Raw genomic sequence first — 18,675 nt, 5'->3', positions numbered from 1 at the left:
AGGCGATCAGCAAGGGGGTATTTTACAGCCACCGGGCACAGGGGACACCCTCCGCCTCAGCCGCCACCAACGCCTCAGCCGCCCCACCGCGCGTGCGCCGTAACGGCTGCCGGGGAAACGGGCACGCACCGCCCTGCGCATGCGCCGCGTCCCCCTAGTGTGCGCGATTGCGTCAGACGCAGCCTCGACCTGGGGCGGGGCGGGGAGGGGTGGGTAACGGCGCGATTTTTCAAAATGGAGGCGCTGGGGGAGGGGAGCGGCCGCCGGGCCCGGGAACGAACGGGCCTGGGCCGAGGCGGGCGGCGGAGGGCGCCGTGATGGGGAGCGGCGGCCCTGAGGAGAGCCTCTAGCGGGACGCGGGGAGAGCGGCCGGCGCCATGGCGACCTGCATCGGCGAGAAAATAGAGGTGAGGAGGCCGCCCGCTGGGCGCTCCGCCATTTGCCCGGACGGGCCAGGTGGGGGCTCGTCCCTCTCTCGCTTGTCGGGGGCGGCGAGCGCAGCTCCTTCCCAGGGAGCTGGCCCTGGGCAGCTGCCTTGGGGCTGGGCTGTGAAAGGGCTCGGTGTTGGCGGGGCGAGTGGCGGTCGCTGCCCGGTCGTTGCCCAGGCGCTGCCATAACAGCGGGAGCCGGGGGCGGGTCTCCGAGCGGCGGGAGAGAGGGCGGGAAGGTGGCGGCGCCGAGCCGCCCCCGGGTGGCGGCAGTGCCAGTGCGAACCGGCCACCCGGGCGAGGAGGATGATGCTGAGCCGCCGAGCCCCGGAGAGCTCCGTCCAGGTACCCCCCTGGGGGCGCCTGGGGTTTGCCCCCGGCATCGGGGGTGTGCAGCCTCCCCGTCTCTTCTTCAAAGCCTGGGCTGGGATGACGGCTGTGGTTTGTTGTTGTGTTGCAGGATTTCAAGGTGGGGAACCTCCTGGGGAAGGGCTCCTTCGCAGGGGTCTACAGAGCAATATCCCTGAAAACCGGTCTGGAAGTGGCTATCAAAATGGTAAGGAAGCCGGCCAAGGAAACCTCTGTCTTCCCAGAGACCAAACGAGCAAGTTAACCAGCAGCTGGCTGAGGTTATGCAGTTGGGCATTCGTACCTGGATTGCTTATTTGTATGTAACTGATATTTAGATTAGATTAGGATTTGATCCTACAGCACAACCAAATATCTGTATTGATTATTAAATGTTTACAGTGCTATTAAAAGAACCTAAGCCCAAATCTTCAACGTGTCCACACCCAATCAGCCCTATAATTCTAATTCAGAAATTTGTGACCACAAAGACATCATTTAGAATCACTGTGGCTGGAGAGGTCGTGGAAAAAAATGCCTTGAAAAATTTCCCTCACTGCTAGGACAAACTTTGTGAAGGAAACTTGTACGTAACAGGTGTTTTGTCATATTCACTTATCTATAGTGCTGCTATTGAGCAACTTTTCTGGTATTAACTATATTTAGCATATCTGCCTGGCAAAATCAGAATTAGGTTTCACTGCTTAAGCATTTCAGGAAAAAATTCTGATTAATATTAGTATGGAAAATGTTAAACTTGTCTGCTTTCAGACAGTTGTTGTGTTCTTCCACTTATCAATGATACTTGCTCATTAAAAGCGTGTAGTAGGTTAAACTATGTGAATACTTGCTTATATTTAGAACTTATCAGGCAAACACACATTGAACATCTAAAATTTCAAGTTAATTTGAAACTAATGTGTATGTAATCAGTGTTGCAGTGCTTGAAAAATGTTCTGTGATCCATTTACAGATAGATAAAAAAGCCATGCACAAAGTTGGAATGGTACAGAGAGTTCAAAATGAGGTGAAGATACATTGTCAGCTAAAGCATCCATCTATACTTGAGGTAAGAACTGTGGTTTTGTAGGGGACTGTATATGGGGCTTGCCACGTAATCTACAAAATGTATTTAAATCTTTTTATTGCTTTATGTTCTAGCTTTATAACTACTTTGAGGATAGCAACTACGTGTATTTGATACTTGAGATGTGTCACAATGGGGAAATGAGCAGATACATAAAGAACAGAAAGAAACCCTTTTCAGAAGAAGAAGGTGAGATATATTTTTTCTGTGTAGCTTTCTTTTGTATTAATATTTTGGCTTATTCAATAAATATTTACTTCTAGTGAAAGGATATTTAAAACTACCATCCCTCTGAACCAGTTTGTATAGTTTAAAATCTTGTGATAAGCGATAATCTCATTACTATTACACATACTCTTGTGAATTTCTGTATACTTTTGCTTCTGTTTATGTCACTTTACGATAGTTTGTGCTATTTGAGGTTTAAAAGAATAGGCAGTGAACTTACAAGGCAGAGGTATGTAAAAGGTAGAGCTTACCTTTGCACATAAAATTCTGTTGAAGTATAGGTCAAGACTGGGAAAGTCCACAGAGGAAAACTGGCAACTTCACGTCCACAGCTCTGCTTGCTTTGCATGTCTTCGCCTCAGTATTACTGTATTACTTGTCACCAATTAGAAAGCCTTCCAGATTATAGTTTGCCTTAGTAACTATTTCCAACAATATTACTTGTGTTCCAAGCTGTCTGGAAATGAAGATAATGCAGGTAACAGTGTTGCTTTAAGGCTGGGCCAGCAAGGAAATATCCAATTTGACAATCCATCTAGATTTTTTGAAGGACTGGCAACTGAGGAGAAATTCTACTGTGGTTTTACTTTCATTTCTATAGAAAGTACTGAAAAATCCAATCTTTCCTTGAGAGTTTATTGTAAGAATAATTCTAAAACTTCTTAAATTGGCTGTGTTAGTCCTTTAAATAAAGTTTTGAGAAAGCAGTTCTGCAAAAAAAAAAACCCAAAAAACAAAACTTAATTGCACTTAGGAATTTACTAATGTTTCACTTTCTTGCAGCTGAGTGAGTGGATTTCAGTTAGAACATGGACCACTGAGAGCCTAACCAGAACAGTGCAATTAAAAAAAAAAAAAAGATAGCAATGCAAGGTGCTGTCTATAATGTTTGAGGGCACAGCCAAACAAGCTGATCCAGATTCAGTGGTTATTGCCTCTACTGTTTCCAGACTTACCATGCTGGTCATTGCTTCTACAGTCCTTCCAGTTTACCTGCTTCTCTATCAGTTTCTAATCTAATTCTGTGAAACTATTATACATATTTTATGGAACCCGGATCACTGGACTGGATTAAAGGGGTACAGGCACCATCTGTTTAGTTCAGATCTGGTCCAGCAAAAATAGTTCATCTGATGGTATCTTAGTTGTAAAAGCTGATGAAACCACTGACCTGGATAAAGAAGTCTCTTCCTCTTGAGGAATGGTTACTACTAATGGCTTTTACTCGCCTGTCTTTGCCCTCTGCAAAGAGGAGAAGGATTGTAAGTTGTTTGCTTTAGAGAAAATCATTCTGAAAATTGCTGTAATTGCAACATCATGATAAATGATGCTGTTTCAGCCTGGATGAGGTTTTGTTATTCCTGCTGTAAGCTAAAGCTCTTGAATATTCCCTGAATTTCTAATGTAATAGAGCAGTAGGACTATCCCAGTATCGTGATTTTGAGAAATTGAAATAATAGTACCTGTGCCAGTTTGCTAACGATAAAACAAATATAATCCAGATTGTTTTGTATATTCTGTAATCTCCACATAGTGAAGCTGATTGATCTTGTGTAGTTGCTGTTTCTGAAAGTGTGGAGTGACTTAACATTTTAAATTCTTAAGAATCTTAATTTTAAAAAGTTTAGGCCAATTGAAAATCTCTAGTCCTGTTTACATGGTTCTGTTAGCAAAGAAACAAATCTGATTACTGTATTACAGAACTCTTATGAACTGTTTTAAAACATAGTCATGCTGTATTGCTTAAAGCAAAAAAGCAGAAAGTTAATTTCCATCTTGTTAGCATGGCACTTAAACATCCTTCTAACATCCTCATTATTTAAAAAATATAACGGCAAGACCAATAGCGGACTTCAAAAAGTTGTTATTTTCACAGCTATGATTCCAGTTATATGACTAAACCATCTGTTTTTGTGTTTTGACAGCCCGACACTTCCTGCATCAAATTATCACGGGTATGCTGTACCTTCATTCTCATGGAATACTGCACCGGGACCTCACCCTTTCTAACATCTTACTCACCAATAACATGAATGTCAAGATTGCTGATTTTGGACTAGCAACTCAGCTGAAAATGCCTCATGAAAAGCATTACACCATGTGTGGAACTCCAAATTACATTTCTCCAGAGATAGCCACAAGGAGTCCACATGGACTTGAATCTGATGTGTGGTCTTTGGGCTGTATGTTTTACACTCTTCTTATTGGAAAGCCACCTTTTGACACTGACACAGTCAAGAACACGCTGAATAAAGTAGTATTAGCAGATTATGAAATGCCAGCCTTCTTATCGAGAGAGGCGCAAGACCTTATACATAGGTTACTTCGCAAAAATCCAGCAGATCGTTTGAGTCTTTCCTCAGTGTTGGATCATCCTTTTATGTCCAGGTGTAGCTCAACACGGAGTAAAGATTCAGGAACTTCAGAAGATTCCATGGACAGTGGAAATGCTACCATCTCTACAACCTTTACAGGCTCTTCCAGCATCAGTACCAGTGGTTGCCTGAAGGAGAAGAAGAAACTGTTAGTTGGACAACCACTCCCAAATAAAATTACTTTTTTCCCTAAAAACAAGAATTCCAGTGATGCTTTATCAGTAGATGGAAGTGGTTCTTTTCATCAGTGGGGAATTCAGGGAAAAGAAGTTGGCATAACTGGTAGGGGAAGAACCATGCAGCTTGCTGAAGAGAGACCACATTCCCGCTACCTCCGAAGAGCCCACTCTTCAGATAGGTCTGGCACATCCCATAGTCAGACTCAAGGCATACTGAATATTGCTGAGAGATGTCACTCTATGGAACTGCTTTCTAAGCCTAAAGTAGGAACAAGGGAAAATACAGAATACTTCTCACCTGCAAACAGCTATAGTGACATAGGAGAAATATTTAAGGAGAAGACTTCTAGTGGTTCTGGCTCTTTTGATGGTCAAATATCTCCACCTGTAAAAGATCAACCACAGTAAGCATCAGTTTTTATTAAGATGAAATTTACAGCTGCCTTATGTTAATTGCATGATTTTTCCTGTAGCTAAGCCATAATAAGTGCCAAAAGTATCTATGCTTGTAGCTTGAATACCAAGCAGGAGGGTGTGATCACTGATGCTGTTGCTCTATAGAGGTTTATCCTCTCACTGTCCCTGTCTTTAAGTTCATAGATGCAGCGCATCAGGTAGATAGATCATAGCCTTTATTTATGCTGGCAATAACTATTCACTTATTTCCATGTGTGGCAAGTTGAGTATTTCTTTCCCTGCAGTAACTGTAGTAGAGAGCTTTGCTAATTGTTCTTTGTAGAAGAGACACAGACCAGTGTAGAAGGCATTCTGAATGCGAGTACCAATGGTTTTACTTGCTGCTCTGTTGGTTGGTTTTTTTCTGTTATGCTTAGACAAGGTAAAGGAAAAAGAACAAACAAAGTTAAGATAGTTATGTATAGGAGAGCCTCTTGCATCTATAGTTAGCCTGCACAGCGATCTTAAATGCAAGGTTGTAAGACCTAAATTAGATGTTTATATCCTGAGGGAGGGAGGGTGAGGGTCTCAGGTGATAACTGAGTCCTTACCAATGCTAAAGTAGTGATTGTTGCAGACAGAAAGCACAGACAGGTACAGGCCATGGAGACAGAAAATCTCATACGACATTAGTGTGAATTTACAACAGATAGTGATTCTGCCATAACTATTTTTGTGTGTATTCTTTATTGTTCAACCATGTGGATTATAGCTTGAGTTCATCTCTGACTACACATAGGTAATTTTCTAAAAAGATGGTCAAAAATTTTTATAATCGTTGGGATTTACTGTATTTATACAAACTCGAATTATTTTAGGTGATTGCCTACATATTTCAGCTGCATATTTGTTATGCTGAATGAGATCCACTGGGGTCGTGGGTGTCATCCCTGTGTCTTCTCTGATGTTGTCTCCTATACTGTGAATTAAGAACTAGATGTAAGAACAGCCACTGCTGGCTGTATTATCAGGGGCTCTTTTCATTCACATGTCAGTTCCAAGAGTCTAATGGTGAATGCTAACAAGCTCAAATTTGTGCTAAAAATTAGTAATAACTTTTCATTCCATTTGGAAACAGTATTTTATTTTTTATGCTCTATCCGATGAATGTTCCCCATGAAAAAAGAACCATGGCCTAAGCTGTATAGAGCTGCAAAATGCCACCTGTATTTCTTATGTGTTCTAAAAGTGTTGTGACTTCTGCAGCTCTAACGTCCTAACTTTTGTTGTGCAAGTATCTTTGATGTAATCTTGATTACATGTATAACTTTTATTTTGCAGCTCGAATTATCTCTGCCCCATGAAGCCCCAGGTTGGTTTGTTAGAGCAGAAGTCCCAGGCTGAAACAATGCAGCAGTGGCTTGGAAGCATGCAAACAAATGGTGTGTTACTAATCAGTTGTCTGTTTTTTGCACTCAAGTTGGATTAATGACTTGCAACAGTTTCTGTGGGGTTTCCTCTGTTTTATTTCTTTAAAATCATGACTGAAGGGGTATCTGTATGGCAAAGTAACTGTGATATCAGAGTATAACGCTGGCAGCCTAAATATAAGCAAATGGAGCTAACAGAGGCTACTGTAGACAACCTTTTTTTGAGTTAAAAGCATGAGAGAGGCTCTACACTGATTTGTCACTGAAAAAATTGACACATTATTGAAAGAGGCAAATGATTTCCAGCATTACTGATCTGTAGGCTCATTCTGAAGAAAGATCTATCCCATTGAAAGAACGGTTTTGTTTTCTCTCTTGGACTAGACTGTAACATTTTAGTTTCCTGAGGTAGGAATTAATTTAAGAAGGTTTTTTAGTTAGTGTTCCTCTTAAGCTGATGGGTCATTATAATGAACTGTATGCAACTGACTTCATAAGAGAGAAGAAATTGTGCATTGAATTTGAATACTTAGCTTCGTAAAATGAGGTCATTCTCTTGTAGTATTTTAGCAAAAAAAAAGAGGAAAACACAATTCTAGAACATGCCCTAATTATCCAGCTATGACCTGAAATGTGTAAGTATAAGTACATGACAAAAGGTTGTCAGATGGTTCAAAAGTAGTGTTAATTTAGTTGTGCAAATATGCCTTAAGAGAAAATGGGACCTCAGTGAATGAGATAATTAGGCTGCAGAAGGAGGGGTGGAGGAAAGGACAAAAGACACAGAAGGGAAGGAGGTGTTCTTCGTCATGCATCATGTTACGTTATTTGTAAATGATGTAATTTAATCATAAGACTAAATCACAAATCCATTCTGGCCTTTTTTTGTTTTGATATTACTGGATTCCTTCCCTTCCTGTCTACAGAGAATTGGAATCGTGTAACATATGGTCTGACTAGTCCTATTTAATTTTTAGTCCCTTCTCAACTGTTCTGCAACATGGCAGGAGGAGTGCAGTACTTCTGTGGGTGAGGTGAAGGTTGATCAAGGTCTTAACTGCTTCCCTACTTTTGATTTTTATAGGAAGTTTAAATATAAAAAAAGGTTTTTGTCTCTTAACAAGTGACTGGAAATAAAACAAGGGTTTCAGATTGTGTATTTAATACCTTGACTACGAAAACTTCTTGTTGATGCTAAAACACTAGTTAGATATGTTGAAACTTAAATGAAGCTTGCTGTTAGCAGTTATCTGAGCAGCAAGTAAACTGTTTCAACAGATTAAACTATCTCCTGTCAACTAATTCTTGTTTAAATATCTGTTTGAAATATTAGTATTTATAAATGGTTTTGCAAAATGATTTGATATGTGTTAAGACTGAAGGTCATCATAACTGAAATCTAGTAACAGTTTAAGTAGCACTGGAATTTTGTTAGCGTTGGTATTGATTGGTACTGAAGTCATAGCCTAATGATTTGGGTTGAGGAGTAAAGAAATCCCATTCTCCACTTAAGCCAGCCTTCTAAGATGATATATTGAAAAAGCTTTTAAAAACATAATAGCTTTTTTTCTTCTGACTGTAACTCTTTGAATCTACAATGTACCTTTCTGATGCTTTCAGTTCCGCTGAGACCACCTGCAGAGCTAACTGGCAACAGTAATGCACGTGGAGGTTTTCAGTATCATCTGGATGTGCAGCAAGATGCATCGAGAAATGCATGGAACACCTTAAAAGACAAAAGGAATCATGATGCATCCGTCGACTGTCCCCGTTCTTTAAACCAGAGAAACCCAAAAAAATATGTCCCTGCAGTTCTCTGCAAACCTGAGAAAATTCAGCTATCATCTTCTACGTGTGGCCCTTGGTCAACTTCAGAACAAAACCAAACGTGGGGCAAAGAACCACCAGCACATCAGAAACCTACACTGCGAAGTATAGTATCACCTCTCAGTGCTCACAGGCTAAAACCAATCAGGCAAAAAACAAAAAATGCAGTGGTATGTATCAGGTCTTAATATAGAAGCAACTTAAATATAGTGTGACTATCTCATTAAAAAAACAATCTGGTAAACTAGAAGCATTTGTTTTTAGAAAACTTAGTCTATAATAAGTTATATTAGTAAGATGCATCTTAATTTTTGGCAAATAGTGAGATGGCATTGCTTTTAGCTTACAAGCAAAGAAACTGTAGGTAGAGATAACAAACATTAAATGCATCCTACAGTTCTAAAACTCTGTACTGCTTGGCTGTACAGTTGCTTTTAAAATTTTGACTATGTAAAACACTTTTACACATTTGATAAATAACTGGACTAGAAATGTAAACAGTCTTGCTCTCGAGTAAAAACTTGAGTCTTTTTCCTGTAGTCCTGTTTTATCCCTTTCTTGTTGGTGGGAAAGCAAAACAAATTCTGTTAATCCTTACTGATCACGTAAATTTTCTGGGTGGCTTGTTCCTGGCATCATCTTTTACCCTTTTGTTCCATTACTTACAGTCTCACTCATGCTGCTGTTTCCCACCCCCAATTTCTTTTTTAAAAAAAGAACATAATAGAGCTGACCTGTCTTTGTTTGATTTGTCACCTAAGAAGCCACACCTTCACTGACTGGGCTTATAAGCTTCAGTCATGTTGAACTGTTGTGTTTTAATAGCAGTAACAGCAAAAGCCAAGGTAAGAAGCATTTATAAGTTTGCGATGCATTTGAGGAAGAAAATGATTTTTAAAAGCAGTTGTGGAAAGAAATGATATCTTTTATTACCAGGAAGTAAAGGTCTTTTTGTTTAACTTGTATATTTAATGTATTTTAGGTGAGCATTCTAGATACTGGGGAAGTGTGTATGGAGTTTATAAAAGAACACCATTCACAAGAACTTGTGAAAGAAGTTCTCAGAATATCTTGTGACGGAAATGTGGTATGTCTTCAGTTTCTTCACTGTTGTATAAAGGGCTTGGACTAGACATGTAAATGATTATTTGTTTGGAAATGCAATGTTTGCACATGCACAGGTATAAATTCCCCCCCCCATCCCGCCATAGTACAGCCATACAAATATAGGTAAGCAAGCAGTTATTGGAGTTAACTTTTGGAATAGGTGAAGTATTGCTGAAAAAATGCTCCTGTTAAATAATTACTTAAAGGAATAGAGCGTTCATGGTAAATTATGGTAATTAAGCTATGACTTATTTCCATACCTGTTAAAAGTAGGGAGTGCTGTAGCAAGTTGCAACTGTAAACACATTTTTTTCCCCTTTTTGTAGATTGCAGTTTATCATCCAAATGAAGGAAGAGGTTTCCTTCTTGATGACAGACCACCTGCTCCTCCTGAAGACATCTGTATGTATAATTTTGACAACTTGCCAGGTAACCTGAAATTTATTTTAAAATTATGATGACTAATGTGATTTTTAGGTGAATCTTGTTTGGGACTTTTTAGCTTCTAGCCACTACTTTTAAGATAATTGTGAAGATAAAAATCTTTTCAGAATAAGATTCAAACTACAGTTTAACTGGAAACTATTTTGAACCTTCACGAGAAAGTGTAAATCCACAGGTTTTAATTCATTTTGTAGGGAAGTTATAAGGAGTCACTTGCCCCTTTACAATGCAGTGTAGTAAAATTAAAGCTTTCATAACCTTTTCCTCATTCATATTGGAAGCTATTTTGAATATGAGTGGAAGAAATATTATCAAGTCATTTTTAAGACATCAACTTTACTTGATGCTTCCTAACACTCATAACTTGGGGAGGAAGAGGAAAATATATATTTGAAAGTCTCGGCAGAGTATTTAATGTAGGCAGATGAAAAATAAATATAAGCTAAGATCTTAAGAGACAAGCAGACTTCTCTACTAATTAGAGATCACAGACAGGTTTTACTTGAAGCCAGCTTGACCATGCTATCAAATTAAATGGTATATGCAGCACTTTACAATGTTGTTTAGGTTCTGAAATGCTTTAATTGAAGCTATTCAGGTGAAGCTATTGAAGATGTTCACTTTTGTAAAAGTTGGTGGAAACAAGTCAGTTTCTTTGCACATTCTTCTGTAAAGTACTTAAATACTACTTGCAACGCTATAAAATACATATTTTTAAATTACTTCTCTCTAAGCTGGTGCACAGTGTTTAATCTGATGAGGTTTTGATACAAGTTTTTAAATACTCTTTTCCAGAAAAGTACTGGAAAAAATACCAGTATGCAGCTAAGTTTGTGCAGTTGGTAAGAACAAAAACCCCCAAAGTTACGTTCTACACAAGATACGCCAAGTGCATGTTGATGGAAAATTCACCCACTGCAGATGTTGAAATTTGTTTTTATGATGGTATGTATTAATTTTTGCAATTATGCAAATAGTTATGTCATGTTATTAAAGCTGCAATAAAATACTGCCAAACTCTAAACAAGGAACGCTTCAGGTTGAAGAAATTATTAGAAACACTTACTATTTTTTTTGCTACTCTGCCTTTATTCTAGTACTTGCAGATCAGTTTATTTAATTTGTTAGTTCCTTACTGATATCTTCTTCAGGGAGTACATGTTGCAAATGTGTTATTTAAATTATGCCTTGTTTTTATGCATGAGCTCTTTTTTGCATCTATGTTTGATAGTTAACCTCCTCAGTGACAGGTACGTCCCGGCTCCAAGCTTCCCGTTGTTACCAGAGGTAATGGTATCACCAAGAGCACTCACTGCAGAAAGCAATTTGCTGCCTCTTCCAACTCTGCCTTTCATAAACTAGACTGCACTGACAATTCTTTCTCCCTATAGACTGCTGTCCACTAGTGTGATTTGTCACATGCATACATGGACTCTAACAGGACTTAGGACAAAAAAAAATGACATAACGGCTCTGTGATTCGGTGTGGAACTGCTATTGAAAGAATGGGCAGCTTTTTTTTTAAAGCCATATTCAAGTATTCATAGAGCCCACTTAGCCAATTTTTGGCAATGCTGTGAGAGATGTTAATTTTGTCTCAGATGAATCATTAGAAAGGTAGTTCTTAAAAATATGTAATAAATGTATATTTATTAATAATTTGGCCTGTTTACAAAGTGATCCTTGGCCACAGAGGGCATTCTGTTAACATCGCAGTCCCAACTGAAGGACCTTTTTATTTCTGGTAGACAGAGAGATCAAACGGGACTGGTTTTAGTCTTAAGTCACTGAGATACATTCTACTCTAATGAAGTGTAATGGCAGAAATCTGTGTTTTATAGATGCTGGTATTTTATACAATTCACACTAGAAATTTTTGCATTTTCTTACAGGAGCAAAGATACACAAGACAGCTGGTATAACTCGAGTGATTGAAAAATCAGGGAAATCCTTCACTTTGAAAGGAGAAAGCGAAGCAGGTTTGAAGAAGGAAATACAAGCTTATATGGATCATGCAAATGAGGTAAACTGTTTTATATAGACCTCTTCGAGTGCAGAGTAACTTTCTGAAAACTCAGTTTCTCTTAAACAAAAGTGCTTCTGATGTTTTTTTTCATATTTTTCATTACATTAATAAGGAGGGATGACAAAGTGGGGTTTTTTTGGAAGAGCAAATGCTAATGTAAAGGTAAGTGTAACAATGCCTCGCAATGAAGATTGTTAGAGGAAATTCTTACTAGTGTGTAAAGCATGTTTGCCTGTCTGGGAAAAGGATTAATCAGGACAGATGAAGCTGCTTTATGCAACTTTAAAAAAAAAAAAAAAAAGCCAAATAAAACACAAAACCCCAAACTCCCCAGAAGAACCCAAACACAAAAACCTGCCAGGTGTTTAACTGGCATACCTGCTGGGCTTTGCATCTCTTGTTTCACGTCACCCAATTAGCAGTCATAAGCGTAGTTTGTGGTTGTTTTTTTTTGTCTATGAACTTAGGAAACAGTAAAATACCGTATAAATTTTCCTATTCAGTCTTCCTTATGTTCTGTTATTTTCTAGAATAGAATTCAGGGGTCTTCTAATCTCCCATCTAGTCCTGCTGAAAGGAAAGGAGACATTATTAAGAGCGTAATACCAGATATGCTGAAGTTACGATGGAGTCTCATTGTACATGAGTGCAGCTATTATTGATATTCACTGAAAAAAGCATTTCCTTATGTAGACTCACCTGCCCTGCTAAACACGTATGAAATAATTGCACCCTTTCCAACTAAAAAGTTTAACAAGCTCCTTCTAATTTTAGGGACATCGTATATGCCTTGCACTGGAATCTGCTGTTTTGGAAGAAGAAAAAAGGAGTGAAAGTGTTCCATTTTTTCCAATAATTGTTGGAAGGTAATATTTTCACTTGAAAATACTTCTGCATTTGAATATTCCCACTAAGTAGCTAATGCTTGCAGTGGCCGGCGTTGTTTAACAGAGGCTGACAGTCATTAGCAAGATAATAGTAACTTGATGGCATGTATGAACACCTTATTTTGGACCTGCAAAGCCTCCTTTGATACTAGGACAACATACACTTGTGGATTTACACTAAACCAGGCTAACAGTTTGCATGTGTAAAAACAATTATGTTGAAGACCAATGCTATCGAGTGCTTTGTACAGTTCATGAGGAACTGAAGGAAAAGCTATGTCTCCTCACCTGTTTCTTTAGTCCCTTTTGGTCAGACTTTTTCCCAATTTGTGTCATTATTTTTCCAGAAAACCTGGCAACACTGAATCTCCACAGGCTGTAGCACCTCCATTATTGGACAATACAAACTGTTCAAAAGAAGTTATGGTGCTGGATAAAAATATAGCTGCCAGTTCTACTCCAGTTCAAACCCTGAACTGTACTCCTCCTGTAAGTACACAAGAACATACCGTGGAGACTGCTGTCCAGTAGGAATTCAAATATTGCTGTTTTATAATGGAATTACATTTGTATGGCCATAGGCTTTTATTAGTGAGCATCTCGACTGGAAATGTTAACTTTGGTATCTGGATTTAAATCATCTGGAAAATCAAAATCCTCTAAAATTTTAACACAAATGACTCCTTGGAACATAATTTGAAAATTGCTTACCTATGTTACACAGCAGAGTCTTCAGTTTGTTTTGGTGAGCTCTGATGTGCCCTCAGGCTTGTATATCAAATAGTAGTCACGAAGGATATTAGCACTTGAGGCTACTGTTCTGAAATAATCAAGGGTTAGTGTGTATTTAAAAAAAAAAAAAGTGTTAAGTGTAGATATATGTATAGCCAACAAGGCTTTGTGTGCAGTTTCATCTAGTTCATTTAAAAGACCCACCAAGCTTCAGTTGCTCCATCACAGCCCTGACACAGCTTCTCCAGGTGACTGGTTGCCTTTCCATGTTATTCTTGACTCTTTAGCAGTTTTATACTTGAACTAGATCTGTATATCCTGAGGTGCAGCTTATTTTTTTCTTTCAGGTTTCTGTTAATTATCTGGACCCCGATCTCTTTCCTGACTGAGCTCTCCTATTTCAGAGACACCCCCTTGCATGTTTTCACTGAACCCCAACTCTTAAATACTGCTAAACACACCACCTCCTCTGTCAGCTCTGGGACTATGGGAGGATGTATTGAAGAAGTAGAACTTGTCTAGAAGCAGAGGTGTTTCTCCTAGACAGTAGTGGTGGTGTCCTAAAGGCCTCTGATGTTTGCTCCTCTGTTACTCTTCATTCATCACTTTTGTCTCTCTAAACCTGTATCAGACTCTGAATGTGCTGTATAATTCTTCTATTCATGTTTCATAGTCTATTTCCAATTAATACCAATGTCCACATTTTTGTAAAATATTGGCCAAGTTGTCATCTGAATGAGGGCTGAATCTAACATGTGCTGGATGCTTTTCCTGAAGATGGTTTTCTGACAGTCAGTAAGGAAAAATAGGGTTTAAGTAGAAAAAGTCTGCTTAGGGAAAGTGATTCCTTTGTGAGTACAGAGAAGTGGTAGAAAAACTGTCATGATACTGAGATAGTCAGTCATATGAAATCCTGTGGGGTTTTTATAATATAATACTGCTAAATGAAGCATATAGGCTAAATCTGTCTGTATGTATGAAAAGATTAAAACAAGTGCTAATTGACCGCTGTAGTTGGTACACAATCGGTTGGATTGATACTAAGGCTGCTAATACTCTGCATTTCTGGGTTCTAGGTGGTGTCGTTTGAAAAGCCTGCATTTATGACTAACACTGCTGAAGGTACATGCTCCTCTGTTCATCAAACGGAATGCAGTCCAAATTCAGCCCAACTTCTAAAATCTGTCTTTGTGAAAAATGTTGGTTGGGCTTCTCAGGTGAGAAATGAGTGCTGATAAGGGGTGGGGGGGAAGTCTGTTCTTTTTTCCTATAAATGACTTAAAAACATGCATCTCAAGTTTAACTTTGAACTTGATTTGTGAGGAATACATTCAGCTGTGCTCTGCTACAGTGCAAATCCAAAAATTGGTATGTAGAAAGGTTCTTCCAAATAAGTGTCTTAGATACCGTGCTGAACTACGTTAAGTAGAAGCCAAAATAGTTGTTCAGCATTTAGGTTGTCACAATTTTCCTGGGGTTATTATTGCCTATTTTAATGTGTTCTGTCTTTAGATTTGACTCTAGTAAAAAAAGTGGAAGCTGTTAGTTAAGCTTCTGTCTGTTCAGATGTAAAGGTGTTGTGACAAAGTGTTTTTAACAGAAATTTTTTCTCTGCTTTTCTGTGGGACCAGCTTTAGATTTAAAACCTGTTTCTCTGCAGTCCAGATGAAGTAAGCTTCCTGTCATAACAAAAAAGTTTGCTTTATATATATAAACTTTAAAATGCATACAGCTGTGAAAAAAATAGCTGTGAAAAAATAGCTGACAAAAAACCCTATGTTTGGTCCTATTTAAAATTGGTGTAGGAGTAGTTGAGCTAAAGGTACTTCTTGATTTAACTGTTGTTGGCAAGGATGACTAAAGCTGAGTATCTGAAACCTTAGGAAGTCTGATTCTTGAGACTGCATGAGACTACTTACTCCGAAGTAGAATACATGCAACTTTTATTTTTAAAAGTCTGACCAAGATTCCTAAATCACTGCAGCAATTCTGAGATAATTTCATCTTCAATTACTAGAAAAATTCTAGGTATGTTATCTTGTATTTTATGTCTTCAAATCTCCTTAGCTGACCAGTGGAGCCGTATGGGTTCAGTTTAATGATGGATCCCAACTGGTAGCCCAGGCAGGTGTTTCTTCTATCACTTACACGTCTCCAGATGGCCAGACAACTAGGTGAGTCTATTAACTGCTAGAGAAATAGTTCTGTTTACTGTCAGCTAAGCTTTGTAGCTGCTATTCATTTTGTTTTGTAAGTATTAAAACTTAGCTTTTTCAATCACTTCTCAGTTGATTAGCTCCAGCCACTATTCATGTATAGCCCTCCAAAGAGGGAGGGGGAGAAAAGTAATGCTTTAATACTCTTTTTTTTATTTTTTTTTTTCCCTCAAGACACTGCTAGGTTAGGGAGCTAGCATGTCAACACTGACACGGAGACCTGAAGTGCTCGGGTGAGGTTTTGTGTATCTTTTGGACAGTGGGCACTCCCCGTACAATTACAGTTGCTCAGTAACATGCTTTCTCTGTGCAACGTCTTAGACAGTAATATACAGTCTGTTCAGATATTATTGCAGCTTTAAATGTTGCTTAAACACTTTTTTTTCAGTTAAATACATATAGGGAAGCGGGGGGCTAGATTTAAGCAATCAAACTCCAATTAATGTGTCTGGATACACTTAAAATCTACTTGACTTAGTGTTTTACCTATTTACAGGCAAGTTCGGAAATAATTATACTGTCCTGAAATAAAATTAATTATTTCAAGTATCTACATTTTTCTATGCTTATTTGCCTTTCTAGATATGGAGAAGACGATAAGTTGCCAGAATACATCAAAGAGAAGCTGCATTGTCTGTCTTCTATTCTTGTGATGTTTACCAATCCGGCTGGTCCTCACTGATCAAAGCAAACCTGGTGTCAAGACACAAGAGCTTAATAAACTCTCACTGACTTTCAAGTGCTGTGACTGATCTTACTCAGCTTATGCAGAAATTCTTCCAAAAAAAGAAAAAAGGAACGGAAGGGTTGTTCTGTTTGTATGTAGCAAATGGCTTGTAAAGTGTCATACAAAACATGTTTTTTGTCAAAATGATGGATAAACTTGCTCAAGCAAAACTTTGAGCAATTTGGTTCTAGATAGCATCAACGTTTTGGAAATAATCTGAATCTGTTATATTTTTTACTTCCCCCACTGCTTGCTCAGTGCCAACAATCAAGGAAAATGCATCTGTGCTGTTGAAGTATTTGTAAATAACTTTATATTTTTACATCTTATAAGTAATATATGTAAATATGTATATGTTTTATAACCGTTTGTTTTTATTTTTTGTAACAGCAGCTTTAACTTCCCTGCACAAGCATTTTATATATAAAAAAAATAAATGCAGTGGTAATTGTCCAGATCTATTTGTTTCATGTTCAAGTACTGGTTTCTTGAGAGCCTTTTCTTATTAACACTTAAGCTCAATTTATAACAGGAGCTGATCTGGTATCTTACAGCATCCTATGGTGGGAGTGTAGGGGTTGGGTGAAGTTTCAGGAGAAATGGTATAAAACTGCTGCACAAAGTTAACTTTAGATACTTTTACCTTGTCTTACACATTACAAATCACACTTAGTAGCACTAACAGTAGCTTGCTGCTTTTTTTTAAAAGCATTTTAAGCATGCTGACTCTCCTGATGGTGCTTATATTCATACTTAAAGAATATTCCAACATCATTATAAGGCAGGAGAAAGGCTTGAGTCTGCATGGACGAGTGGGATCCAAAAAGGTGTCACGGGGGGGATGATGGAGTTTCAGAGGAGCTGAAGGTGGCTGGCACATATGGACTAGGCACAATAAACCCAGTTGTAAAACCCTCAGGGGAGAGATGTTTCAATACAGCTTTTCCAAATCTGCAGGCTCAGCTTAGAGCTGAAATAACCTTGACCTCAAGTCAGTTCTCCTTATTCATCTAGTCTCTAATAGAAACAATCTTGATTATTTTGTCATGTCCAATCAAGGAATTAGCTTGCAAATAAAGAATTTAGCACTATAGACCTCAAGAAAGACATACAAGTAGCACTTAAAACTGCTCTTTCAGTTAAGAAGTGTACCTCGTATGGTGATGGAATGACTGCTTGGTAAAACACCTACTACGTGTCTTTGATAAACGAAGTAGTACGCAGAGCTCTTCTGCAGACTCTAAAGGGTTTTTTGAATACACCTGTAGATGCAAACAGAAATACAACTTTCTTAAAAAAACCAATTTGGTTTAGTACTTAAATCAACTGACTTATAAGTAGCAAGTCAGCCTTGCTAGGATGTGGGTCAGCACTGCATGTTAAAAACTTGTGTTATCAGCCACACCCATTGTCTTTCCTTTTAACATAATATAATCTAGCTTGATGTGCAAGCTAAACGTACAAATAATTGAAGAAAGCCTAAGAGGGTGACAGCAGAGGGCAGAAAGACATAAATGCTTGGAAAGAACAATTGGGGGCTTGTAAGGAACGGTGGGACTTCAGTGCAGTTACATTACACCGTTGCTTACGGGAATAAAAACGGAAAACCAGAAGCTCTACCTCTGAATACAAGAACACGTTTTGTAAGAGAGTAAGAGGATGACAACCCAGAACAAACAAGTCATAGCTTAAAACAAATAAAATAAAAATTCTTGGGGCCAAAGAATTTCAAACCTTTCTTTCTTATTTTAAGTATTATATAATGATGATTTCAATTATTATGCACATTAATGTGAATGGGCTACCCCTTTTTAGTGATATTCTGTATTCTACGGGTATGCACTGCAGAAAAGGAGACCTGGATTATTTTACCTGTAATTATTTAAAGGGTTAAGAATAAAACTAGATTCAAGTACCCAAACATTCTCTCACTCTTAAACTGGAAGTTAGCTAGCCTGAAAAGCAACAGTAATCAAAACACTACAACGTACATACATTCAGTGCAAACCCACACAAAATCCCACCTGTGTTAGCCACGTTGAGAACTCTTGCATTTCTCATGTCTAAAGTAACACCAGTTTCTCTTGACTGAAGTAACTTCTGGTTGCTGTAACTAAGCATTTCACTTTGCAGTTTGTTTTCACCACCAAAATAATGGTACTTCTGGTACTATTTATTATGAATTAGCATATAGAAGAAATGTTTATAAAAACGAGGTCCTTTCTTATAACTTTTTGT

At 38.4% G+C, this 18,675-nt stretch overlaps 1 protein-coding gene across 1 annotated transcript; it reads left to right on the top strand.

Moving 5' to 3' along the window:
* Window positions 1-221: 221 nt before the first annotated feature.
* PLK4 (polo-like kinase 4) lies at window positions 222-16,892 on the top strand. Its single transcript, XM_014949830.1, has 16 exons — window positions 222-407; window positions 889-984; window positions 1,750-1,845; window positions 1,938-2,052; window positions 4,017-5,049; window positions 6,383-6,483; window positions 8,092-8,468; window positions 9,281-9,385; window positions 9,732-9,834; window positions 10,645-10,794; window positions 11,742-11,872; window positions 12,650-12,741; window positions 13,110-13,251; window positions 14,571-14,711; window positions 15,562-15,668; window positions 16,293-16,892. Exons 1-16 carry the CDS (start codon window positions 378-380, stop codon window positions 16,390-16,392), a joined length of 2,919 nt encoding a protein of 972 aa, XP_014805316.1. The 5' UTR covers window positions 222-377; the 3' UTR covers window positions 16,393-16,892.
* Window positions 16,893-18,675: the final 1,783 nt, after the last annotated feature.

The sequence above is a fragment of the Calidris pugnax genome, unplaced genomic scaffold (assembly GCF_001431845.1).
Source record: "Calidris pugnax isolate Ruff unplaced genomic scaffold, ASM143184v1 scaffold42, whole genome shotgun sequence".
NCBI lineage: Eukaryota > Metazoa > Chordata > Aves > Charadriiformes > Scolopacidae > Calidris > Calidris pugnax.
The sequence above is the reverse complement of the archived record's forward strand: the minus strand, read 5'-3'. Positions and strand labels throughout refer to the sequence as shown.

What these genes read in the sequence shown, in the direction of transcription:
- PLK4 (XM_014949830.1), top strand. Translation starts at nt 378, where the DNA reads ATGGCGACCTGCATCGGCGAGAAAATAGAG. An exon ending in TATCTTGTGACGGAAATGTG is followed by an intron (nt 9,386 to 9,731) that starts GTATGTCTTCAG and finishes CCCTTTTTGTAG; the next exon opens with ATTGCAGTTTATCATCCAAA. An exon ending in ATGTTGGTTGGGCTTCTCAG is followed by an intron (nt 14,712 to 15,561) that starts GTGAGAAATGAG and finishes AAATCTCCTTAG; the next exon opens with CTGACCAGTGGAGCCGTATG.